This window comes from Anoplopoma fimbria, chromosome 2, assembly GCF_027596085.1.
Source record: "Anoplopoma fimbria isolate UVic2021 breed Golden Eagle Sablefish chromosome 2, Afim_UVic_2022, whole genome shotgun sequence".
NCBI lineage: Eukaryota > Metazoa > Chordata > Actinopteri > Perciformes > Anoplopomatidae > Anoplopoma > Anoplopoma fimbria.
Window position 1 is genome coordinate 21172867 of NC_072450.1, and position 27870 is coordinate 21200736.

A 27870-nucleotide genomic window follows, 5' to 3' on the forward strand; every position below is an offset into this window, starting at 1 on the left:
AAATAAACAAAAACAATCAATCCCATGCCCCATCTCCCTCCCTCAGCCTCTGCCTCTTTAAGCCCACCATCACTGCTCTCTCCCGCACACACACAAACACTGTCGATTGCCTCGCATCCCTCTCTCCTTGTCCGCCAGCCGTCCACAGAAGACGTGGCCTCCATGATAAGCACGCACCTGGACTGTTGACGGACTCCTCAGCTGTCATTTGCATGAGCAAGGCCACCTGCTGCCGCTCAGAGAGGGGGTACCCGGCCCGGATCCCTGGCATCCCCATTCCAAACGGCAAACCCGCCTTCCGGGTGTTGGTTGGCTCCTTTTTAATGCGCTTCCGCTCTGGACCTGGTTTCTCTGTAACCACAGTGAGAGGAGACAAGCAACGTTAATTTCATTGGGCTGCGTAGACACACATGTATTAATGCACTTAACGTCACATTCACATATTACATTACATTACAGTCATTTAGCAGACGCTTTTATCCAAAGCGACTTACAGGAAGTGTATTCAACATAGGTATTCAAGAGAACTACTAGTCACCAGAAGTCATAAGTGCATCTCCTTTCTTAAACAAGCATCTCAAAGTATAAGCCAGAGCAAAAGTATAGTGCAGAGGCAGATTACTACGAAAACATATCCCGGAGCAGAGGTCTAGTGTCTGTTCCTGAGACCCGTCTGAAAACTTAAGGGGACGGAGCATTTTGCAGTTCAGGCCCTGAGGCTCTGGAACAATCTGCCCGAGGAAAGGTCCGCTGAGTCAGCGATCTCCTTTAAGTGCCTGCTTAAAACATACTTTTATTGCAGAGACATTCCTGATTTTACTTCAGTTTTAATTTCCTTTGTAATGTCATTTGAATTATTTAAAAAAACTGTATCTTTCCCTTTTTCGTACCTATTTATGCACTATGGTTTATATTTAACCAAATCCTTTAAAAAAGGATGTTCTAATAATTAAAGATTTTGATTATCATTCATTCACGCACGCACGCACACACACAAAAACAAATCCATTTCAATGAAACTTGTGAAGGGTGAGTAATGTGTGTTATTATTGTTATACCAGTGAAAGATATTCAATATTTTTGTGAAATTAATAATTAGCTTAATTTATTATTGATCTCTTAATGAATGCTAAAAAAGTGCTTAAATTTGTTATTATCTTTTTTGCAAAAAAAACCCAAAACAACAACAACATACTTGTATATACATGTATATGTAGCCTAGTATGTGAGAGGTTTGGTGGTTGCAGGGGCTGACTATTGTGTAATTACCCAGCTGCTCCTGAGGAAGGGAGGGGCCAACAAGCAGTGTGTTTATGTCTGTCTGTCTCATAGCCAATCAGTCCCAATCCAGAAGAGAGGAAAGAGGGTGTGACTTGGCAGACCCAGGGTTATTACGAAATAGTTGGTTTACATTTCAATTCAACGTGGCCTTGCCAAGGTCGCCACATGCCTGCCTGCGTGCCTGCTCTGCTTACTGGAGACACTGTGCTACTGGACAAAAGCAGCTGCTCCACAAAGACACACCCAGCAATTATTTTCAGTGGCAACATACCATCTGATGACCCTCACGGAGGGTAAAGCTACACATGACTGTAACACTTCATCACTGAGGGGGAACAAATCCCAGAGCAAGACAAACGCTGGTAACAATACAGACTCCTCCCACAAAAAGAGAAATAGAAACAGCAAGTGTAGAATGTGCATGTAGATAAGAGAATGTGTCCGAGTGTTATTCCTCCGAGTCCTTTTTCATTCTAAGACCGGCTGCATAGCTCAAGGCCACAAAAACACGAGTAAACAAGGCAAGAGGGGAAGCATGGCGGCTAACGCTTCGATGGCTAAAGGCTTTCCAGGAAAATATTTTTCCAGTCACAGGCACGGAGCTGATGAACTTTCGCTAACATCTGTGAATACTTACAGCTAATGTGCCCCCACCCCTCTTTGATACGCTCTCACGTTCTCAAAGCATTTGCCATTTAAACACATTCCTTCTGCTAGAACTTTAACAGCGAGAACCACAGAAGCAGTCCAAACATGTTTTTTTGAGCAGCAGAACAGAGAAAGTGCTAGGGTAGCACTTCCAGGCTGTGTTTAGAAGATTGGAAACCAGTAAGGCAGCTATTACCCCGATGCACGCATGTAGAGGACTGCTACTTAACGACACGCATACAAGATTTATCATCACTGGCCTGCTCATCTCTGACATGGAGCACTTGGAGCAAGTATAATCAATATTTCAAACCAGCAACTGAGAAATACTTGTACGAATGTGCTTTTTACTGATGTGGATAATGGGACACAGCTACAAGCAAGATTTGATCAACTTGTTTACAAAGGAAGGGATATTATTTTGCTTTCATATGGTTTGTGTCTGATTTATCACCCTGAGAGTTTAAGGCAAGATGCAGATAAAATGGTAAAGACTGTTTGATTAAACACGACTTGTGTCCAATGTATGCGTACTATAGTTCATCATCAAGTGATTAAAAATACATGTCACATGTGGATTACTGTATTACACAAATTAACAAACAATTACACAACTCACTGTACCTGTTCCCATAGTGTTTATTTCTGGTGGATGTCTATTTAGGGCACACATGATAGGGCTTTGATGCGTCTCAGCTTACAGACATTGGTGAAACCTTACTCTCCTTACTGCTTGAAAGTTGACGAACAAGATAAGAACAAATACAAATAAAAAAGGCAAAGCAAGCTAGAGGGTGTAGGTCTTGTCACCCCATGAATTGGCTGCCTGCCTGAGCAAGGGGAGGAGACCACATTAAAAAGAAATGCCTGGCTATAATAGAGGTAGATTTTTGATATGGCAGGCAGACAATACCTTCATGTTAACTGAAGCAAAAACAAAAGAGACTGTCTGGCTCCGTTAGCGAACACAACTCCACAACCAGAAGAACCACTCTAACCAGCCCGACCAGGTATGTTTGACCGTAGCACGTTAGAGTGAAACAATGTTCAGCTTAGGGACTAATAAAAACTGCATAAACAGGAAGTCGAGGGAGAAGAGGCAGGAAGTGGCCAACAGGATGTTTGTCAATGCTTTGTATTGAGCAAGAGAGGCTCATAAAAATACGGTATGAAAATAGGGGGTGAATGATGCTCTGTGTGTTCTCTCGGTCTATGATTGCTACGCCTTTAATCAGTTATGCAGTGAATGTACTGCTTCTGTCTATCAGTACCATTGAGAGCCTGAGTGAGTCTGGGAGACAGAACGACAAATAAACCTGCCGGGGGGGAAAACGTGTGTGGGCTGAAGATCTGTGCAAACCACTCTCTGATTTTAGCAATCCACTCTACGTGGCTCGGCTTGCACCTTCCTTCAAATCTGACCATCATTACTGTGCTGCAAAACTGACCCAGCGGCAAAGGCTATGCTGCAATTACAATTAATATTCTAGATGGCTGTAAAGAAATGGCCAAGCAATTCAGTGTGAGCACAAGCTACAATTTCAAAAGACATAAAAAAAGAGCAACTGACTGAGACAGCAACAGCAGCAAGCTGGTTACACTGGTTTGAATAATACATTTTGGTCTTCTGTACATTCTAGGTGGGCATTTTCACACCGAAAAACATTCTTTACAAAACAAATGACAGTTGAAAGTAACACGTAGGCCAGCTTAGACGCAGTAAAGTGACGAGCAGCAGTAATGTCGAGAGGAAAGCTTGGCTCGCCTCTCCACTGACAGCTCATTTTATTGCTAGTATAGCTGATAACATCAAACTGACAACAAGCGACATTTTTCTTTATGTATGCACCGTTTCATGCATAAAATAAACTCATTAACCACAATTACTGTCTGACACAGAGGCATAAAAATATTAGCGCTGCATCAATTGTTTTTATTATTGATTAATGGATTAGTTGTTAGAAAGAGTCTAAAATAACATCATCAAATTGCGAGTCCGGTCCAATTCATTTTGTGTCAACTGGCCAACAGATTCATCTACTCATGTCAGCACTCTGAAATGTGCCAAAAACACTTTATGGGCTGTAATCAAACACTGTTAAAGTGAAAACTGAGAGCATGAAGCGACAGAATGTAGTTATCGGGCTGTGTTTGTCTCACTCCTTATAAGATGATGGCCGTCCCTCATAGTTTACTTATTTTCAAACTAAAAGGACATAAAGAAATGATTCTGTTTTGTTATTATTTTTGTCCCTCAGTGAGGCTAGAGCTCTTTACAAAAACAAACTAAAAACACTAGTTGTTTTCACAAGTAAACAGCAGCTTCAGAGTTATTTTTCTTAGCGTGGGCGCAGTCTAAATCTGATAAGAGAGTTCCATTTATCGCTGAACGCTGTGGATAGCAGGGAGGAGGAAGAGCGGATGGAGGATGACCTCAAGAAGGAGGAATGCTAATGTCCAGCCTCTTCAGGCGGAGGTCAAGGGAGGCTTGGCAATACTTTGAGCATTGAAGTTTGGAGATATTTGATTAACTTCAACTTGAATGCTCTGCAGTGTGCGGAGGACAGACATGCAATGAGTACATATTCCTGTTCCTCCTCTAACTCCCTTATGGGCTCTTGTAATGTTTGTAAACACTAAGCAGGCAACTTGCTTACGTATGATGATGGAACATATGTTAAGTTCAACCCCTTGCCCGCAGACTGGCCAATCATAGCGTAGCATCGACTCTCTGGCTCTGCTTCAAAAACTCTCTAATGCCAACGTTTCGATTTTCAGACTAAATAGAATAGTGATATTTGTTACCCAGAGAAGATAGAAGGAGAACTAACTTTCTAAAACTTATATTTCTACGTGAAGACATGCGAAGCAAACATTAGCACATTGTTAACAAGCGTTAGCAAATCTATGCAATGCTAACTAGTTAAGGTATACTGAACACATACTGCTTTTGCTTCTTAATGATTATAATAGTGTATAAAGATACGTGGCTTTACAACAGTGTTGTTCCTAAATTTCATTGTCTTCTGTCTAAATCGCCAGGTGATGTGTGGGTTCACGTTTACACTGTTCTTTGTAATTTTAGCTTTTAGCTTCTTTCTTTACCTTTCAAACCTGTTTTTGCTGCTGAATCAGTTTGACTTCCTAGATATAAACTTCTAATGTAAATCAAAGATCCTTCTGTCTTCTTATTCAAAGAACTCCAAATATAGAGTTAATGACTACATGGTAGCAGTTTAACAGAGTAGCAGTATAAATTACTGTAATATAATGTAGCAGCGGGGACGGCGCTTAGCGAAGGGTCAACTGGAGGCTGAGATTATAACAATGTATTACTACAAAGCCAAAGCTCTGCATATAAAAAACACAATACCAGCCAATTTAATAAAACACTCTTTGGTCTAAATTGCACATTTTAAGAGACTGAAGCATTTTCCGCTCTTCTTCCCTGTATGTTAACTGTCAATTAATGTCCCTAGTAGCCAGAAAAACAATGGCTAAAATAAATATCAATGTTTTCTAAGAGTTAACTTAGGCTACATACATGCTACTACGTTTTGGTTTTAAAACACATTACTTTTGCTATTTTTATGCCTAGCGTCAATATTACTCTGCTCTTTAAATTTTCAGGAGTGGTAGTATAGACAGAGATAATTTCTGAGATGGCGCTAGGCGCCTGTCTAGATGAGCTCAAGGCCACAAACACACAGGTAAACAAGGCAATGATTGTTTTTGTTTTTAAAGACTGTTTTAAAAGAAAACGTAGTTGTGTGGATGTAGCCTTAGTTTGAGCCAAAAACATGGCTAAATAATATTTTGGTATATGATACCATACGGCATGGCCACCTCCATCAGCTCAAGCCACTGGGGAATGAAGAGTTGATAATGGGGTATAGTGGTATGGGGGTTCGAGAGCTGTGAAGTGTTGGGTGTTACATTTTACAAAGGGGCTAGACACTGACCCAGCAGGGTCAGAGCTTGAATGGCCATGCAAAAAAGTCAAACTATAAAACCCAGAAATGCAGAAACAACTCAATATATAGTAGAGAAAGGGATGCAGACACACAGGTCATGACACACAACCCCAGGCAGAATTAGAAACAAAGAAAATACACTTCTCAAAACCCTGAACTATTTGGCTAGCCACTGCTAAGACACAACAATTTTGTTGATGTAATGAAATACACCTTTAAAGCACTAACATTAAAAACATATGCTAGCAACTTAATTGTGTAAAGTGTGAGACTTGTGTTGTGGCTTTAGCCCTGGAAACTTCCCTGGCTTTTACAGTTAGAAAAGATAAAAAACTATGAGACGGATCCGTTCGTAATAAGTTGCACACAGAAAGGGTAAAGCTGAGAGTCAAGGGCTGAAAGACCATAAAGCCCAAAAGGGCTCAAGCTATTAGCATTATAATAGACTGTCCAGCTATTGTTTCTCAGGTGAGAGTTTCTCAGTGAGGCACATCCCCTTGCTTAGGGGGGTGGGGTAGACCTGTTTTTGGAGAAGCTACAATAAACAGCAGACATGTGTAATAAACCACCTAATGAGAATAAAACAATTATATACAACAACCCTATATTATTCCCCCAAAAACAATACACTAAATAATCTTGCAACATAAAAGTAAACTTGCAAAAGACAATGTCAGGTACACAAACACTGTAGAGATTCAAGAGACAGTCAAAGTAGTAATGAGAAAACAAGTTACAGCTTCTCAATCAAACATTCCACTTACTCACAATTCCCCTAAGCTACACAGCAATTACACACAACCCCATATGTCCACATAATACATGTCCAATCTTACAAGAAACCAAACCATAATAGTCATCTGTTGCAACAGGCATGCTTTTAGCTCTCCACTCCTTTTTTTTCAAGTGTAATCAAAGAACATAAACCAATATAGCGACACAGCCAGCGTGGATGATAAAGGCTGTTTCCAAAGCCTCTGAGTTGGACCATTATCAACAAACTAAATCCTGAACCCTTAAAGCCCAAAGTCAAACAAGCATGAGCAGTAGTCCTTCTCTCCCTAATTAAAGAAAACACAAAGCCGGAGCCTTACCAAAAGCCAGACCTGGTCAGTCCAGTGGGTTATACAAATTCCCACTTAATTGGATCATGATTTTGTGTGGTCTTCCTCTGCTTTCAGAATGTGATTGTAGGAACAGTTTCCTTGGTTCTTCCACGGACTTGAAGCTAGAGCCAGGAGCCCATTCCCCTCACAAAGCCCAGCCCCTCTTATTTTCACAGAGCACGCCTTACTACTTCCTGCAAGCTTGAGTGGATGTGATGTAATAACTCCCATTTGATTACCACTTCAAAGTCACATTGAGTAGAAGCACAGTAAACGCATCACCAAGCTGCTCTTACCTGAGTCAGAATCTTTCTGGTCTCCATTAGCTCCAGCAGTAAATGGCAGCTTCCTTTTAGGGGCCTTTTCTTTCATCTCTTTGACCCCATCACTGCGATCCAATTTGGGAGTCTTATTTGACAACACTTTATCCTGTTGAAAAGACAAACCAGAAAACAAAGGAATCTTTTAATGACATGGTTCAGATTTAGCATTGAATGAAGAAATTTGAACATCTACATTTTTTATGAACACAGTGAAAGAGAAGTTAAAAAGAAACGTAGGCTAATACAGTCAGTCATATATGAGCTAGCTGTGGATCCTGCGACTGTAGTTGGTGCCGTTCTCTGGCCTGACTCTTTTAGCTATTATGGGCTTCGCAGAGCAAAACTTTTCCATTTAGATTCTTGCTAGATTCCAGCACAAAGAGCCTGGGCCCAGGGAGAGGAGGCTACGCTGACGCCGGCTCGGCTCTGTGGTCTACAGCTGCTGGAAACAATCACAAACCCAAGAGTATCTGCTATCAACAGATGTGAATACTTGCGTGTTTGTTCAACTTGTTTTCTTTGTTGTATTGGGAACCGACAGTGACAGTGACTTGCTTACCCTGACTAGAGGCTTTACAGCAGTTAAGAGCTGAAAAGATGAGGCAAAAGTGAGTTGTTTATCATGAATTCTTGTAGGGTTGTATTTACATATTTTATTATTAATATCAACATATTAATCAATTTTTTTATCAACTAACCAATTGATTGACCATAACTAGAGCTCAACGTGATTTCTTCAAATATCTTATTTTGTCCCACCAGCAATCCAAAAATCCAGAGGATTCACTTTAGGATTGTATTGAAAAGAAAAAACAACACATACTCATTAAGAAGGTATCAATAGCAATTGTTCATTATTTTTAAATGAATAATTGTGTGCTTGAATAGGGAGACGAGAGTGAAAGACGGAGGGTTCAGTGAATGACAGAACTGAGTGTTAAAGCAGAAAAGTCACATAATTAAATAAACAATAACAAATACATATATCCTTATAAAAAGGCATTCTCCGACATACACAACATTAGGGGAAGCGGTCAGAGCAGAGCTGTAATACAGGCCAACATATTTAAAATAAGTCACTAATTTAATCTTTATCCAAATCAAACTTTTGTTTTTCATTTTTTATTTGTCATGCAGAGTAGATGCATCCCCCTTATATTCAGTAGTTGTTCCTGGAGTATTTCATGTAAAGACTGTGGTTGTAGAATACAAATGACCCCATTTTTGGAAATAAACATTACAGGATTAAGAACCACTGATTTACTCTGTTGTAAAATCCTGATATATTTGTCAAATTGCTTAGTCCAAAACGTATTTTGATATACGGTCAAGATGTTCAGTATGCTTAATGCACAGAGGGTTTAAGGTCTCATGGTGGAGATGCAGGAGTAGGTCTGATGTGATATTCAGTACACAAACTCATTTATTTCACCACATTTCTCTGACCTACCTTCTGTCCCCTACTCATCTCTCCCTATCCTCAGGGCAGGTTTTCCATTATGTGTTGACTCCTTTGAGCTCCTCCCCCTGCCCTGCCCTAGTCATAAGACTATGAAGTCATGGTACAGTAGAGACGAACAGTGTCAGCTACAGTTAGCTGAGCTCTCCGACTCTCTCTCCTTTCCGCTCTCCGTCTCCGCTCAGAGACACAAAGGCTTTTAACGAGCACATGAATTCATGCAAAAGCGTGACAGGACATGTGCAAAGGCTACAGTAATTATAAGTGGAGAAAACAAGATGCAAGTCAGTGATTTCTTTAAGAGAGAGAGAGAAAAAGAATACAATAGCAAATGTAGAGCTAAATCGCATTGGTAGAAAATGCTACAAATCACCAGAATGTATCTCCAGAGTTAGGCAGGTTTATTTTTTACTTTAGTTAAATTCAAAGAAAGCTTTGACTGGAGACTTTCCTCACATCTGCCTCCACAAGACACCCTGTTTGACGGTCTCCAAGCAATGCCTGCTCTTTTCGCCTGACTCCCTTTTCCACCCACCCCTGTGCGCTTCATTCGGTCCCTCCCTCCCTCCATGCCAGAGTCTGATGCAATCCTTTGCAGAGGGTTGTAAATCCGTGCCTGCATAAGCTGTCCCTCTCTTCTCCTCTTCTCCTGGTAGCTGAACAGTTGGCACACACTATGACATCATCAAGCTGCGCCTGACACTTAATTCCACTGCAAACAACATGACTGTACCTGTGTGAAATTGAGGCGATGCTGCCTTCATAGCCTGCATTTCAAGACTGAATATTTCTTAACAGGTCCAATACCAAATGTACGTCTGAATCTGGCTGAGAAATTCAGAATTCAGACTCATTTTCCCCTGAATCTCAAGGACACAAACACTGCATTCTTTATATATACACACTTTTAAATGTGGAGGCATGTTTGTTGATGGCAGGAAAATATTGCACAAAAGGGGCAAAAACAAGCTCAACCACAAAACTTCACTTCATTGACATAAACAACACCACAAAGCTTGGCTCAACCACAGACAGATCAAGAGAGTGGGACCAAACACAGAAAAGCATCACTGAAACTGGTATAAATTCACACATCATGCTGAAGGACACTTAGGAGGGATTGATACTATCTTTGTTAGGGCATGTTCCCAGGCCTTCTGGTTGAAAAAACAATTTTGTTATGTATTTTAGCCTACGTTCCCACTGTCTGTGAGGCCTTCCAAGGTTAGGTAATTGTAGTGGTTTAGTGTCAAATTTCAAGGACAAACAGCAGTTGAAATTGGGATTACATGTATACAAACATTTGGTCATTGTGTGTTGTGTGTTTCTGTAGGTTTTTCAGTCTTACCTTCTTCCCACCCTGCTTTTCCACCATGTCGGTGTTGAGTGGGAAGTGGTCCAGCTGGGGGGTTTTAGATCCCCCACCTTTGGGCATCGTTCAGCTCTCCCCACGCCAAGCTTCATTCACGCTGCCATTGCATCGTCATCAACCGTCTGGAACAAAGGGAAAGAAAAAAAAGAAGTGGTGGTGAGGGGGGAGGTTAACAACAGGCCACTACGATTCTTTGAAAACACATTTACACACCGCCAGACGATGCAGCCATTAGCGGCACATCAAGCACTCTATTTTCAACCATTACACCCTGATCTGAAAGAGCAGTTAAGAGGGAGGACAGCGGGCTGAGTTGCAGCTGTGGGAGGCAAAAAGCTTATCTGTTCTCCAGGATGAACCCAGAGAGCGAGCAAGGTCTGCCCAAATACCTTAAAACATGTTTGGTAGGACTGCATATTTTAAAGCAAAAGAAACTGCAATCCCTTTAAAAACAGCAGAGGCACACTATTCACATGAACATGCTAAAACCAAAGCAGTCGTATACTGGAGCCATGTAAGATATTGCATAACCCCAATGTTGTGGGATACTGACAAAGCTAGGAACAGCTGAGGAATTTCTTCAGGAACGTGACTGGCACGTCTCAACAGAAACCCAAACAGCTACTTCGCGCCATAGCTAGCCACCACTTGTAATTGTGAGCTTTACCCTGAGAAGAGGAATCATTCCCTTTTTCTTTTTTTACTAGAAATCTAACTGTTATGAGTGATTGTTTTTACCCATGAACTTACTGAATAGCGAGTTCTGTACAGTTCTCTGTGCAAGTACACAACAACAACCCATCGCCCTCCTTCGTGAAGAGAGGCCTTCTGCTTCACATTAATTAATCATACATTCAATCCCTCAATTCTCTCCTCCATAAAGCACTTTTTCCTCTTCTGAGTGCATCCAAGTATGATCATCGTTGTGACTGAGTGACCAGATGAGACCATGGCTGCATCATTTTTTTTTTGGTTTCTCTACTTTGAGACACTGGCAATCCTATCTTCCCTGGCGCCACTTCCATCTCCCCCCCCTTCCCCTCCCTCTGCAGTTATCCTATTCAAAGACTGCTATTTATATCCCTCCAGTCAAGTCAAGACAGCCAGCCAGCCAACCAGAGAGGCACAGTGCTACAGAGGATGTAGTGCTCCTTCTTTTACTGGTGTATGGAAAGAGACATGAGCAAACACAGCAGAACCACAGCCCCTTCCTCTCTCCTCCGGCTCATTGTTACTGCCTCTTCGCTAGTGCTTCGCTTCAACCTCCCCTAAACTCCCACCTCTCACCACATAAAACAAAGCGACAGGAAGGTTGACTACTCTCAGAAATAAACAAACCTTGCAGTAACACACACACACACACACACACACACACACACACACACACACACACACACACACACACACACACACACACACACACACACACACACACACACACACACACACACACACACACACACACACACACACACACACACACACACACACACACACACACCTAAATAGGTCAGCTGGATTTCTTGAAAAAAAGAATCTCTGCACTATTTTGGGAAACGACAATGGGCAGTTATAGCTGCAGAACATTTAGCTGACATGCGAAACACAAGAAAATGATGTTTTGCAGGCAAGCAGTCACACAAGATTCACTAACGGAGAGGAAACCCTGTTCATAACCACAGGCCCCATTTCCTTTGTAATTTCATCCCATGATACATAACATCTGCTTACAGTGTGAGTGTGTCTCATTCAGTCCAGTGTTGATGCCAGTTGATTAACTCCATATGCGTGTTTGTATGCGAGTGTGTATACAAAACTAACACCCAGTATAGGAAAACTAAGTTCCAAATAGTTCAAAGCATTAAAGTTTCATTCATAAAGTTGACATTGTAATTATTATCATCAATAACTTTGAATGTCAGACATTCGATAGGGCTACGGCCCTATTCATGGCGTTTACTTATTTTATGGAGCAAAGTTATGGTGAGCAGGCATATGGAGAGCAGAGATTCAGGGTGTCAGATTCATGGAAAGAGACAGCAAACTGGTTTGTAATTAAGGTTACTGGTGCTGATTAATGGGACTCAGCGGGCAGACATGCCGTCCCACTAGAAACATCTCTAAATGCACAGCAATGCAAATGTACTTTCTACGTTAGGTTATACATATTTATAAATATAAGTAAGGTATCATGAGGTTACACATAGTGGTGAGTTCAGTGGTGAAGAGGCATTCAGCATTAGCAGCCGTCATATGAAGAAACAAAAGAACTCTCGGACTGTATTTTGAGGTTTAAGTGCTAAAAGGGAACTTAACACATTTGAGAGTTATTTACATCCAACTAATATAAATAAAAACATTAATATCAAGTCCCATATATGGTCAATATAAAATATCAATACAAGTATTCATTTTAGAGAGAACTTAAATCAGATTTAGTTAAATATTCAAACAGGAGTAGTCTGGTTTAAGTTGTGAGCAAACATATTGATTGACCATAGCCAAAACGCCTCATAACACCTTGACACCAGAAAAAAAACTTTTAATGTTTAATACATGACGTCAACAGTGTGAGCAACTGAGACTTGGCCATGGAAATGATGACTGCAGAAAGAAGTGAGGAGAGGTGAGCCAGAGAAGCAATCTCTTCCAAATGAAGGACAGGACCTGCCAGTACTAGTATCCATCCGGTCTCTCTGCCTTGCATAAACACACATCTTTCTTTCTACGTAGCCAGTTCCTTTCTCTCTTCATCCTCCCGTAGCATCCTCTCTGTACTCTCAGCCACTCCCTCTGCGGTCAGACAGAGGCCAACACTTCAGCATATTGCAGCATACTCTATGCACACTCACAGATGCACCGACACACACCACAAGCCCACTTACATCAGGATGTTATGGTACCAGCTTACTCGATTCAGGGACTGTAACATTGAAGTCAGACTTCAAAACTGACAACGTGTAGTGATTTCAAATTGTGAATCCGTGCTCTAAAATGGCCATCGACAACAAATGTCTCTCCAGTGTGTTCTCCAGCTGAAACAATTCATGGTAAAAGCAGCTATTCAGCTTTTAAGTTAACTACCAGTGGCTTCAGTCTTTTACAAGTGGAAATGCAGCCTTATTTAATAATAATAATGCATGTGGTTGTGGATTTATTCATTTTTAATCACGGGATGGTATATTATTGTGTACTGTACATAGTTCAACATTACTGTTATATTGAAAAATACTGTAACTGTATGGTGTAACATCCGGGGAAGAATATATGCATGCTATTTTTTACCAGAGTTAGTTAACGAAAGTGCAAAGCTTTACAGCCGGCTAGGTTCAAGAATACAAATGTAAATTTAGCTCCAGACATCTGCTGCGTTAAAATGTAAATACAGACACACACACACACACACACCTGTGAAAGAGGTGAAGGTGCACGTACAGAGATGAAAAGTAGTTGTTTACCCCAACTGCGTGCCACTCCTAACTCATGACTCTCATTGTACACACAAAAACACGCCTCAAAATTTTCCATCCTGACAGCTGAACAACACAGCAGCTGCATACAGGGATGGGCATGTTGCTCTCTGTCTGTCTGTCTGTCTGTCTGTCTGTCTGTCTGTCTGTCTGTCTGTCTGTCTGTCTCTGTGTGTGTGTGTGTGTGTGTGTGTGTGTGTGTGTGTGTGTGTGTGTGTGTGTGTGTGTGTGTGTGTGTGTGTGTGTGTGTGTGTGTGTGTGTGTGTGTGTGTGTGAGGTGGTGTGGTGTGGTGTGGTGTGTGCACAAACCCCAACACCTATTGCACAAATCAGATTCAAATCACCAGCACACTCCCTGGCAGTCAGTCAACTGATCTCGGTGTTGGTTAACAGATATGTCTGACACACAGTAACATAAATGGTGAAGCAGATGTTATAGGGGTCAAAGTGTTCACTCCAAGGCGATATTACTCCCTTTGAAAGTCACCACAAATTATTTAGGAGCTTGAAACTGAGCAGGGATACGCTTCAAACAGCACCACTTTTCTGTTTAAGTGTGTGACTTTTAAATAAATGGTCTCGAAGGTTTACAATGAGAGTGACTAAGAAACATCTTTTGACAAATAATGCACCCTTATCTCAACTAATTAACTATGGGCCTGTCAGGGGGGGGAAATAACAGTATCTGCATGCTACAACGATACCTAGTATGGAAAAAACAAGACTCCCACTGAAACACAGCTCCGAGTGTGCTAATTAGCATCCAACACATCTGAAATGTATAGCTAATACTAACCGCTAAAAACACAGACATAGCTAAATGCGTTTTATGAGGCATTCAAAAGCAAATGTTGATGGTTGTATTTTTTTTCACATTCTGCACATAACAGTGTTTGGTTTATACTTTTCTTTTATAATCTTTCAAGACTCCTAAAGTAAAAGCTTCAAACACTATTATAGGTTTAAGGGAGGTAGCAAATATCACAACCTTGCTTTGGCAGAGATTTCACATTTCCTTACCACTTTTTAAAAATACTTATTTTTCGTCTGTGATTAAGTCAGACGAAAAATAAGTCATATATTTGAGATATACATGTGTCTGTGTATGTATGTATGTATGTATGTATGTATGTATGTATGTATGTATGTATGTATAAAAATATATATATATATATACATACATACATACATACACACACAGATTTATAAATATAAAAAGAAAGTCGTCTGGTTCTTATAACACTAAAATGGAACCATCTCATCCAGTTTGTGCATTATTTACCCTGCAGTGCCTGTGGCAGCAGCAGGAAAATGGTCTATAGAAGGACAGCAGCAGCAGCTAGCTAGCCTGTTTGGTGTGCAAATAAAGCTGGACGGGCTCGACTGCTGTATCCTGGCAACCAGAGCCCAGCCTGGCTGCTCAGTCCCTGACCTGGGCCCATTCACTTCATTATAAACCTGTGTAGTGAAAGAAGAGGCTGACACATGAACGCGCACACGCACACGCACACACACACACACACACACACACAACATGTGCACACACACACACACACACACACACACACACACACACACACACACACACACACACACACACACACACAAACATGTGCTAACACACAGAAGCGCTGAGAGGAAAGATGCATTATGCTAGAGCAGAACTGTGTGCTTAAAAAGGAGCTCAGAGAGGAGCAGAGTCACTGAGTGTAGAGTGTTGTATCAAAGAACAGTGATTATCTGTACTGAGGTTGGGGATCAAGCTTGTAGATTAGCTTTTTAAAGTGATAAAAGATATGCATTAAGTATGCAAGCCTACATTCTCAATATTGTTCCTAGTTTGTATTTTCAGAAAACCGGTGCGTTAAACAAAACGGTATAACATCTCAATCTATCATTTCCTTTCCTACTTAATCACTTGTCATGGTTAAATGTCGATATGAGCAGCAGGTGACGTACAAGGGCATCTGGAGATGACAAACATATATTTGAAGAGTGAGTGAGTGGGAGTGGTCTTATTATCCAAAAGGCTCTAGGAGCAGAGCGAGCCAGAAAGCAAGAGAGGAGTGAGATGTGGGGAGGAATCCAATCACTTGGTCTGATTTTCTATTCTGAGCACGTTCGCTCTCCCTTACACCTCTCTGTTCCATCCAATAACAGCTCAGTGCTTGCTGCCTGCCTGCCTGCCTGCCAGTCTGGTAAATCATGCTGTCTTTGCCTGTGACCTCGCAGAGATAGTGGCAGGCCTGTATATATATGCAGCTAGGCTGCAGGAAGGGCCAGAGACAATCTAGTGCTTTTTGGCTCCCTCCTCTCAATCCCTCAGCTTCATCAGTGCTCTGACTCATTCTCATTTCTTCCCCCTCTCCTCTCTGAGTACTTCTCTCTCATCTGCCTTTCCCTCTATTCTCAACATCTCTCTCTCTCCTCTCTCACAGGCAAAAGCCTGACATTGCCACAGCAATGTGTGAGCGCATACACATGCACACACATGGAAAGCCTGTTGCCTAGCAACTCAGGGATGAGACAGATGCAGGCCTATCAGAGAAAGCTAGTGAAAGAGCTGTGAACAGAGAGAGGGAACCTATTGATAGAACAGTGCTTCTGCATATCAACCTTAAGCAATGAGGATTCAATCACTTTCTGACCTTTGGATCATTGTTTGACCAAACAGAGCCGTTTTACTCATTCAGACTAGATGTGGTGACAAACGTCCTGTCTAACACAGCTACCACATAGGGCACATGGACTATAGTCACGTTGCATATGTGAACACTGCAACATAGTCAGGACAAGCAGCGGGATGTTGCGCAGTTAAACTGTAATATTCCTGAAAACATTAAACCGGTTTGTAGCAATCAAGCAATAAGGGCTGCAGTCAACAACAAAACAATCTTGGTTGACTGCAGTTCTATCTACTCTTAGACAAGCGGTGTCACAATTTTCTCCAAATCCATGATTCAGTTTGACTTACGAGTTAAAAAGGTCAAGGTTTGATTCAAGTTTTTACGAGAGCCAATCCGTATCACCCAACTCGCAACAATATGCATTAATCAACCAATCCTGACGCGTAAACTGCCAACTTTATGCAATATAGTAGCACACTTGACATGAGGCGTAAGACACAAGGACATGGATCGCTGCTCTCAAGGGGGAACAGCAACAGTTGGAGCGGTCCACAATGCCTACTGAAGTGAGATGATCTAGGCTAAATAATTGTAAAAATGACTTTGTTATTCATTTTTGAATAACAGCTAAACCGGTAACACTTCATTAAAGACATGAGCTCTGTCCCTCTCTCTCTCTCTTTCTCCGCCCCAAAAGTAATGGATTAAGAAACGCTATTTTACGTATTTAAAAAAACGCCAGCAATTGTCCAACCAAAGAGAATTTGGTTCCGACAAGAGGACATGGACAAACCTATCGACCAACCCACCAGATGGAGTAAGCCATATATGTTTGCAGAACTACCTCAACTACTGCAAACACAACACAATGGTACTTTATAAATCATCAATTCTTTGGTTTGCTTTGCCTTATATTCACGTGCCCAACCCCCCGGACTGAGTTGTTAAGCAGGACTGATGGAAAGAAACAGTGTTTGGTAGATCCGTCTTTCCATGCAGGGAATGTAACACTGGCCGATTAGGGTCAAAATCACAGAGAGCTACGCACAAAATGCAGCAAAATATTCAGAATCTTTTTTTGTATAAATGTATCTCGAAGGTGTCCTACTTAGCAGCCTATATTCTAAAAGGGCTGATTTAAAGAGATACTATGTTATTACACCGTTTCTTCTTGCCTATTACTGTATGTATTCCAGTTAGAAATTGTTGGCACAGGCGGAGTCTGTGTGGCAGCACGCATGAAGCAGCTACCTAGCTCGCCACTTCCAGCCTTACCCTTAAGCTACGCCCACACAGAGCTGCTCGCTGAATTTAGATCTCAAGACAGAAACAATTCTGCACAAACACAAACTTTTAAAAACAACTGAGTGCTAAATATTTGGCAGCAATTCATGCCACGTCTTTACCTTAAAAAACAAAAAACAAAAAACAGAACTAAGTTCACCAGTTGAGTGTATTTGCTGTGTTGTATATCAACTCAGAATAAATGAAGTCATGATGCCACTGATTGGGGCTTTAACTGGCCAGGAGCTGCACATGAGGTTGCTCAAACTTGTGACATGCTACTAAAACACAACAAACAAAACATGTCAGCAGTGTGGAACTTTTACACAAGCTGGGTCTGGATTCAGGGGCTGCAGACTTTGCAGGATGTGGCCGGAGTATTGGGATAAAGGTTAAGTGTGTGAGACAGATAATCTGCAAGAGGAGAGCTAGTAACCTTAGGTGTCAGGCCGTGGGCAGCACAGTCGGAGTAAACAGCGGTCAACGGAGGTTCCATCGAGTTAGAGTATGATGTGTTCAAGCTCTATTTACATAAATTATACAGTTTTCATGATGTGTTCTACTAAGGTTCCCAGCAAATGGAGAAAATCAAATATTTTTTATCAAATATCTATGATTATGACTTTCACAAAATATTGATATTTTTCCCAGTCCTACCAGCTGCTATAACGAAACAACAAAAACACGGGTATCAGCCATGTATTGGCCGATGCGGCTCATTAAGATAGCTATGTTTAGTTTCTCCAGCACTGCAAGAATTTCAAACAATAACCTTCCATACCCTCCAAGCAGAGGGACAAGATCAACCAGTAACAGGGACGGATGCAAGTTTCTGCCTGACGTCTATGTTTTATGTCACACTAGCCGATGAAACTGTGGTTTTTAACATCATGCCTCTTTCATGTGATGCCGGCATGCTATCTGAAATAACTTGGGCAGCATAATCATTCAGCGTGAAAAGGCAAAGCAGGCCTAACGGCGGATCTTGTTTGTGGAATATCTGTGTGAAAGAGCCATAGTGACCAGCGGAAGCACTTCATATTAGAATTAGACAACTTTTGCATTCCAGGTTAATGAAATACAATAAATAATGAAAATGCAGGGGCAACAGCAGAAGATATGTGACATGTGTATCCCCCATTAAACAAATAGGCTGTTTAGCATGTCTGACAGTGCATAAACCAAACTCAGAGGTTAATGGAAAGAAAAGATCAAGGATGGGAGTGGCTGAATAAAGAATACATCTCTGGCAGAGACTAATACATTTTGACCCTTCCTACATCAAAAACTAAATTAACTAACGGGTGAATAAATTACCTTCCAGGACAGCAGAAAGCTATTTTTCGATGAAACATGTTTGAAATGTTTCTGTATCTGACAAATAACTTTGACAAATTGTGAGATTGCAGGAATAGATAGTTACTATGGGAACATAAAACTCTGTTGAGATAAAACTCATGCCTCGAATAAAAAGATACATCCTCTTATTCCTGAACATGAAACGTGGGGGTTGCATACTGTTCACATGCATTCGTATACATGAATACTCCAGCCTCCGTGCAAAATATACTATAAAACACATTTGGTAAATGGACTTGCATTTACATAGCTCCTTTCTAGTCGTCCGACTAGTCATTCACCCATTCGCACACAAACACAGTCATACACGGTGTCAAGAGGCTGCCACACAAGGTGTGACCTGCCCATCAGGATCTAAAGTATTGCCCATTCACACAAACCAGACCACACCAGAGACACAGCCTACGAAGGGACATTTTTGGTTCAGTGTATTGGGGACTGGAGGAGCTGGGGATTGAAGCAAAATTTCTTCAAAATAGTGAACAAACGTCTCTATCGCTTGAGCCACAGCAATACAAACAAATACTATATTGGTTAGAACTCAATGAACAAGGACCGCTACTGTACAGGAATAAGGTAATAAAGTCCATAGCGTCATGTTGGGGATGCGTTTTTTTTTTGACGTGCAGACAAAACAACATGAGTCGGACAACAACTGAGGTGCAAAAGTGTCAACACTGGTTTCATCACTCTAATGAGACCTAACACAACCTTTCCAAAACATATTTGACACAGGTGAGCTATGTTCATGATGTTGATCAGTGTGGAAAAAAGGTTCATTATTCCTGTGACTCAAGGTTGGTGCATTACTGAATAACAGAGGTGAAGAACTCTTCCATGTGAAGCTTTCCTAACCCCCCAAACAACACCGAACGAAACAGTATACAAGGGCAAACGTTTATCCTGTATAAGAATAGAATCTTTCTGGAGACAGTCTTGGTCATAATGACAACTATTTCCAGTACATGCACACATCCTGAAATATATAAGATTTTTTTTTTTTTAAATCAGAATGAATATCTTAAAGACGTATTTATTCTCATTTCCCTTAAAATGCCACGATTGAACAAAGATTGAGGGAGATTACATGCATCAGGGGGTCCCAGTTCAGATTTTAAGCTGGGACATGATGGTTATGTGGTATGTGCTTTAGCTCACTGAGCAATGAGGCCACCCCATCTGCCCATTATTGTAAAGTGTGCAACGTGTTACGATGTGCGTGTGATCTAGATCGTTATGCTCCGGCAAGAAACCCAGAGAGAAGATAAATGATTGAATGTGTGTGTGCCCGCCTGCTTGAGAGAACATAAATGAGTGAGTGTGTATGTATGTATGTGTACAAGTAAGTGTGTATGGTAGTAGAATGTGAGGCAGGGTGACAGGCTCCACATTAATTAAGGATTACGTGAGGTGGTAAAAATAAATGCAGAGCAGAGGGAGAGAGCCTGGATGGATAATGAACAGAGTGAGAGCGAGAGATGCAAGGGAGGAGAGGCTCAGAGGGCGGATGTGACCTTTCCACAGATGAGCATCATAATGTCTCACAAACACACACCAATGTGGAACTGCCATCATCTGAAGAGAGTCCCATGTTTGAAGCCGACTGTATGCCGTGATGGACTTCTGATTAAATTTTGGTGAAAAAAACCCCAAAAACGCTACAGTTTCATACAAAGGGGCCAGATACCTCAGACGCTCGACACAGTTTTTGTACGCTATTCGATCTCATTAGACATTCTGTATCTCTCGCGCCAGACCTCGCTTGTTCGTGTATATCATGGTGAAAGAAGATCTGTTTAAAGGATAATGATCAGGCTCACAGCTGGTGACAGCCATTGGGTTTTGCATGAGGACATCATCACCAAGTCTCTCTTGCACACACCTGCTTAAGCCCGCTTCATTAAAACTATGTTATCTCACTTTGATGCTCTTCTTGGTTTACTTTGGACTCTTCTGCTTTCTGCTAATTTCAGCATTCGACTCTTTCTTGACACAAAGTATGGGTTTAAATATCACTATATACACCTTTATCTTATTAAGAGTACATTCATTTGGAAGATATATGTCCAAAGCGATTTACAATGACAACTTCACAGTTACGATAACCGTCTTTAAATCAAAATCCACGATGGGAAGGACGCCGTATTCTTCATATTTATAATTTACTCTGATTACATTGCCTCACCTACATTTAGTAGGAATAATCAATGATCCAAATGGAAACAAAGCCACAGTTCCAACAACAAGCACAAGATGAGTATCTGCATTACACCTAATTATGACTGACGGTGATTTAAACAAGAGACGTGTGCAATGCTACTGTACTTAAAATGATATCGTTTCACAGTAAGCAACAGCTGAAAGCAATATTTATTCAGACAGACTAACACGTTAGCCTGTTCAACCGCACTGATCCAATGTGCTAGTTAAATAGAGAGCATCAGCTATTTTTCTTTTCAGCCTCGGCCCCTTTCTCTCCCGGTCTGTCCTCGTGTAAGAACGAGACCAGCAGACATTAACTTGTTCACACTGGTAGAGAAAAGTGAAATTAACTAGGAAAAGGAAAAATGCAACAAAACAGCTACCGGCAGAAACCTTTCAGAGCAACTTTTTAAAGTCCACCTAGAGGTCTCTCTAGTGTACAATGACGAGCAATGGACACATGCAAACTGCAATTACAGTTTGTACTGAACTCAAATATTTGGACTAAATTATCTGTAGGTTTGAGTGGATGAAAATTGCTAGAAAATAATGCTGTTGTATTTCTTTTTAGAAAATCTGTATTCTTCTAAGCTGATGAGATTTTTCAATTTCAGAGCAGTAGTTTATATGACGGTTAACCAACAACTTAAGACATGTAAAATGAAAAAAACCTATATATATATATATATAGGTGGGGCTCAATGCTGATTTAGTTGGCGTTCCGTAGATTTAGACTGGTGCACCAGTGCTCCTGGTGGAATACGTTAATCACGAGCCCTGGTGATGTGTAGTAAACCCTGTATTTGAAATTGGTATTTAATTGGGTCTGTTATAGCCCAGTGGGAATACGAGTCAGATGTTATTGGGAAACTTGAAGTATGGTGAAGGCCCCTCTGAGACAGAACGGTCAATACATGGTAACATTCTGCAGCACTGCTCTCATTTATTACACAGGGACCAAAAGGTGGGACAGGCAGCTGACTTGGCACATATGGAGACGGAGAAGAAGGACGACCAACAGCAGAGACCAACAGCAGACAGGCAGCCAGACAGGCAACCCGATCCCTACCATAACAGAGGAATACAGGCAGAGCCAGAGCAGAATCAACACATACAGCTACAATAATAACAGCCTCTCCAAATGGAGCCTCGCTGGCTAGGAATCATTCCTCAGACACGCACAACATGCGCACGTGGGTGCAGCGTAGCTGGGGACCAAACAGAATGTTAATTCTGTCCTGGTGCAGAGGGAGGCAGGATCCCAGATGAATTATAAATCACTGGGCAGGGCCGGATGGAGGGATGGAAGGATGGAAGGATGAAAGACCTGCTACTGCAGAGCACAACCAGCTGAGGGCTGGGGCGGTGCCTGCTTAAAGAGGGGGCAGGGAAATCATGCCAGACTGAGGCAGTGTCGAGGGCATGTGCATAACCGATATAAGACCATGCAGATGATTTTTCAGGGTATATATATATATATATTAGTGGTGCAACGGATCATTGAACTCACGGTTCGGATCGTAAAATAGATTTGATTCACGGATCAGCACCAAAGGGAAAAGGGAGCAAATATACAGTTTTTTGCCGCAGATACTAATTGCCAATCATTGATGATCCATATTGGCAGATACAGATCCTTTGTTGTTTGATTATAGCAGCTGATCTACGAGGCTCCAGATTATAATAAACTGTTTAAAGCTAGACTAAACAGGTAATAATTCATCTCTAATATCTATTCAGGTTGTTATGAAAACATCTCCTTCAAACTGGATTTATACAAGTTTCTCACTACACTTGTAGTATAAGATCATGATAAAGTTACAATTTACCATTGCCAAATACTCATTTTTATTGGACAGAGCCTGAACGCAACATGATTTAACTGTCCTGTCAATTTAAACACGGATTGGTCGTTCACAGCGTAACGTTATCAGAGATCGACGAATAGAAAAGCATAAATGCCAATATCCTGATCGCACATTCGACTGAATATTGGCGGGTCACATGCGTGACGGAACGGTTCGACAGTGGTCCGTTACACAACTTATATATCTATAAATATATTTATAGAAAGAGATAAAGAGATAATATTACATATATATTTATCTCAGTGCAAAGCAATCAAATGTTTATAGCAGGCAAATGTTTATGCTGACCCTGTTCAGCTTCTTTGTCCCTGTTTTAGCCGTATGTCTATTTCTGTCTATCGAGCGTGACTGAATACCGGTCAAATTCCTTTTATGTGTTGACACTTACTTGGCCATTAAAGCAGATTCTGATTCTGCATGCTCGTACAGAAACTGTAAAGTGCGTGGATGTCTTGAGCAACCTCAGTAATGATTTGCTTAAAGACCATGTCTCCACCAAGCCGAGCAGAGGAATAGCACATTTGAATATAAGTTGCAGTCAAGTTTCAAAAGCCCGGCAGAAAAAAGGGTTAAATTAAAAGCGATTCTGAATCTTTCTTGTACACCACAGTGTCATCACCAGAATGAGCATGATCTCTACATTTATTCAGGAGGTGGCAGTTACCCTTGGGTGCAATATTGCCCAAGATTTCAACTTTCAATGGCCAGCAAAAACTTGCAGTAAAAAACAATAGAAAAAGTCAGACATTAGCGGTGGGGGAGCAAATCAATTCACATTGGAATTACGATTCAAACCCTCAATAATTCTGAATTGTTTCACAAGTGCCAAAACTATAAAAAAAAGTGCAATCTTGATAAACAGGCAAGCATTTAGTGCATTTTGGATTTAAGATCTTTATCACTAGCTTTATAAGACTAAAGTCAAGTATGTTGTGACTAATTTGAACCCAATCGCCCAGAGAATAGTTAAAGTAAGTAGAGCTCTTAATTCTTAGTTGGGGTAATAAAATAACTCGACCAACAGTCAGTTTCAGTTCAAATAACCTGTACAGCCTTTGGAAACAATGGCTGGCTTTCCCCAGTACAAACGTTGCAGCAGAGATAATAAAACCATTTTATGCCATTGATATGATGATAATATAATAGCATGATAATGAAAGTATACCTTTAAACATTTAATAACAATGTATTCTAGGTATATCTGTCTACACTGTTGTCATGAAACAGTCTTCAGTATTTTGGCTAGCCTTAGCCAAACAAACCCTAACCTCAGTGGGTAAAGGTAGTAAAGACAAACTAACCAATGACACGATGAGTTCTTTGGCAGACCACAGTCACTCATAATGGAACAATCGACATACTCATCAGATTGGACGGAAAGGCTGTTCAGGAAACTTTCACTGAGACTCCAACAACACATCACCCATCACACAACACCTGAATCTGTCAGGTGAGATCTTTTGCTACCTTTTTTTCTGCTAACATACTAAAATATTGAAGCCAAAATATAAAATCCTTTGAACCCTCGCCTGTAAGTTTGGTGGTATAACTTGACCTGGACTATTAAAAGACCAAAGCTGCAGCTTAATCAACAGACTATGACAAGTCAACCCATCCCCTATAGGCAACCTGCCCTAATGCTGAAGCCAAGCAGCATAACACAAACAGTTTGCATAGAGTTTTGAGTTACAATGCGTGTGAATGCTTGTGCGTGCGTTCTAGCTCTACATCTTTGTCCGAAATGGAAACTGCAATAATTGAAAGAGGAACTACCCTGAGGGGATTGTTCTTCCGGAGTTCACTGTTCACAAGACTTCACTTCTGAGCTTGTGCCTGTACACAGACATGCACAAACACAAACAAACACACACACACACACACACACACACAAACACACACTTTCCAGACAACAGCTATCAACATATGTATGCAATTTAGCCAATTAAAGCTTTAACCCATAACCCAGTGCAGCCCTACCGCAGAGGTAACACAAACTGTTTTCATGTGAGAAGAGAAAAGAGAAGGGAATAAAAACATAAATAAAGGTTTGATAGTGATAAGAAAGCAGGAAAAGGGTTTAATCATATATCAATAGAAAACAGCAATGTTTTTCAGTGCCGGCCGTTTCCCTTTTCAATTCCCCATTCCACTAGGCAACTACCCGATAAAGAGCTTTGATAGGAATTTAAGCACCTATTCAGTCCCTTAATGATAATGTCATACACGGTTAGCATCACCTGTGTCCTTTAACAAAACATATGATATTCCATGTTTTAATAAAATGCATATAATACAATGTTTGGAACATTCATAGATTCCAACACTATCTTGGAATTAGCCATTTATGATGAGAACAATGGCCAGATTTCAATGAGGAGTGCTGACACATTAAATATAACAATACGGATTAGTGATGTACGTGATAGATCAATAATCAATTTTTTTTCACGAATATAAATATTAACCAACAATTTCGGACAAGAAACATGCAGTGTGTGAGAGGGAGCATTCGGTGTTTGCTTGCTTTATATAATATCTTTATGTTACCAATCTTGTGTGAATATTACTTGTAGTGCACTTGAGGCCTTTCACTTCATGGTTGACGAGTGTTGCACAGCAAAGTAACACTACGGGAATCCCAGGTGAGTTGCATTCTGCTGGCTATTAAAGTTAGCTAGCTGTCCTAAGGCTCATGCTAACGCCATACTACAAGCTCCAGTGTCTCAGAGCAACTCCCAGAGCAAAGCGCTGCAACAGACATCATAACAGGGTGTGCAGCTATCCTGCAACAGCTGTGATACCGACGCTAGTCTTTGGGGACAAGCAATGCTTCACGTGGAGCTTCTGACACAGTAGAGAAATAAGTTAAAGACCGTCCCAGCTACTGGTGGAATGGAAAGGTTATAGATTTCCCTCGCTGGCAAAGTAACCACAGTATCAGTGCATCCCAGGAAGACTGAAGTGTGTCGTCAAGAGATCAATTGAGCCCATTTTATGTTTCCTCTTGATAACAGGCACTTGCTCTTGGCAGCCCAACAGCTCTTTTCACTGATACAACAAGAATGTGGAAGGCTTTTAGCACCATGTCCGCCCTGCATGGTTAAACTCTTCCAATCATGTACACCAACGAAGCCTGTAAAAACCACTAAATGATTTGCAAAGTTTCATCTCTGAAACATTGTATGACAACAAAAAAAGTTGAATGACAGCATTGTTTTTAGTTTATTAGTTCATAATTTAGGCTTAAAATTATGATTGTTGAGGGCCATGCTGCAAAGATCGTTCTTATAAACCTTTAACATGTTTAACTGCGGAAAAACATGAATCTTGTTTTATATAAATGATTGCCAATTAAAGAATATTGGTCATTAACATGGACTGCTATGGACTTAGTAAACTGCTTTAAATCTACATCCTTAATAAGAATAAAAATGTGGTTATTGAGAGTGTCAGTGAACATAATCTTGCATTTCTAAGTTTTAGGAACTGTGGTGGGAGAAAGCAGCTTATTCATATATAAGCAACCACGATGGAGAAAAAATATCCCAGGCATGTTCTGTGGAAAATAAAGAGAGGAACACAATAAAATATGATGGAGGGGTAATTTAAGCTTAAAAACAACACGCAGACAACGGTTAAGAAGAGAGCCAAGGTTCAAATGAAATAACCTGCTAGAGAAGGTTGAGGAGAGAGGTGATGCAAAAATAGTATTGATCGTATTGTTTTTTGTTTCCCATTCAACTACCCAGAGGGACTCTTATTCAGACCAAAGCAGTCAGAGACCTTTGGGTGCTCTCGAGTAGCTGCCAAACGAACTCCTGATCTTCCTCACTTCTCTCCCAGCCTTCCCCTACCCCCACACTCCAAGGCTGGAATTTCCTGTTGATGGCCCAGTGCAGATGCACATTCTCTTACGGAAAACTTAGTTTAAAAGATGAGCACGAGACACAGAAGGAGGAGAAAACCACTGAAAATAAATGCATGTCATGATGGTGCCTTCTGGCAAAATCCGGAAAGTTTATACTGCTGGCAAACATTTTTATTTACCCACGCCAGAGAGACAGACTACGACTAGAATTACACACAAACACCAGAGGAAAACAGACAAATGCCAATGAAGGGAATCGATGCCGTTGACTGGGCTATATAGAGGAGTTGCTTGTAAAGATAGAATGTTGGAAGGGAATGCAACGTTTGTCTAAACTTCACCGCACTGGACATCTCCGTCTCAGTCTTGGACTGTTTTATGGACAGAGGTCTCTGGTCTTACTAGTAAAAGAGTGGCTGCCAGAGGGCCCAAAGTGGGGAGGCAGCTGTGAGAACAAGGGGTGCATTGAGGCAAGGGAAAAGGGACAGATGATACAGCCGTGTGAATGTACAGCCCCAAAACCCAGCCTACTCAGGTTACCTCCACAAAGCTTCCATTTAACCATAACAAACCCAACACCCCCCCCTCCCCCTCCCCCTCCCCCTCCTCATCTTGTCCACAGATGCCCTTCTCCCCTCAGCTTCTCACCATATTGTGCATGCCTTAAATGCGCCCTCAGCATGTCCTTTTATGTTATGGCATCATTTTTTGTAAGTAACTGTTGACCACCGTTATGGCTACAGCATACACTAACTGTCGGCCCTGTGCGTGTGTGATGTAATCGCGGAGTGTTTTCAGGAAGCCCTGGAGGGGGGGGGGGGAGGACGACGACGACAGGGTTGCAGGGCTTTGTATTTTCCTTCACCCCTCCTTCTGTTTTTGTTCGGTTGAGTGACTCATCAAAAAAAAAAAAAGCCCCTGTGCACCCTCCCCTTCCAAGGTCTGGCCAATATGAAAGCAGCCCTGGAGAGCAGAGGACAAAAGGACACACATGTGACACGCTAAGGCCATTTTGGATCTGGGTCAGGA

At 41.3% G+C, this 27870-nt stretch overlaps 1 protein-coding gene across 2 annotated transcripts in view; it reads right to left on the reverse strand.

Moving 5' to 3' along the window:
• The window catches only part of ankrd11 (ankyrin repeat domain 11), a 91758-nt gene that overhangs the window by 11899 nt on the left and 51989 nt on the right, over nucleotides 1-27870 (reverse strand). For both annotated transcript variants that reach the window (XM_054608381.1, XM_054608371.1), the window contains exons 3-5: nucleotides 10140-10285; nucleotides 7306-7438; nucleotides 178-351 (exon numbers count right to left, since the gene is read on the reverse strand). In XM_054608381.1, coding sequence (XP_054464356.1) covers nucleotides 178-351; nucleotides 7306-7438; nucleotides 10140-10226 — 394 coding nt within the window. In that variant the 5' untranslated portion in view covers nucleotides 10227-10285. The remainder of the gene's footprint in view (nucleotides 1-177; nucleotides 352-7305; nucleotides 7439-10139; nucleotides 10286-27870) is intronic.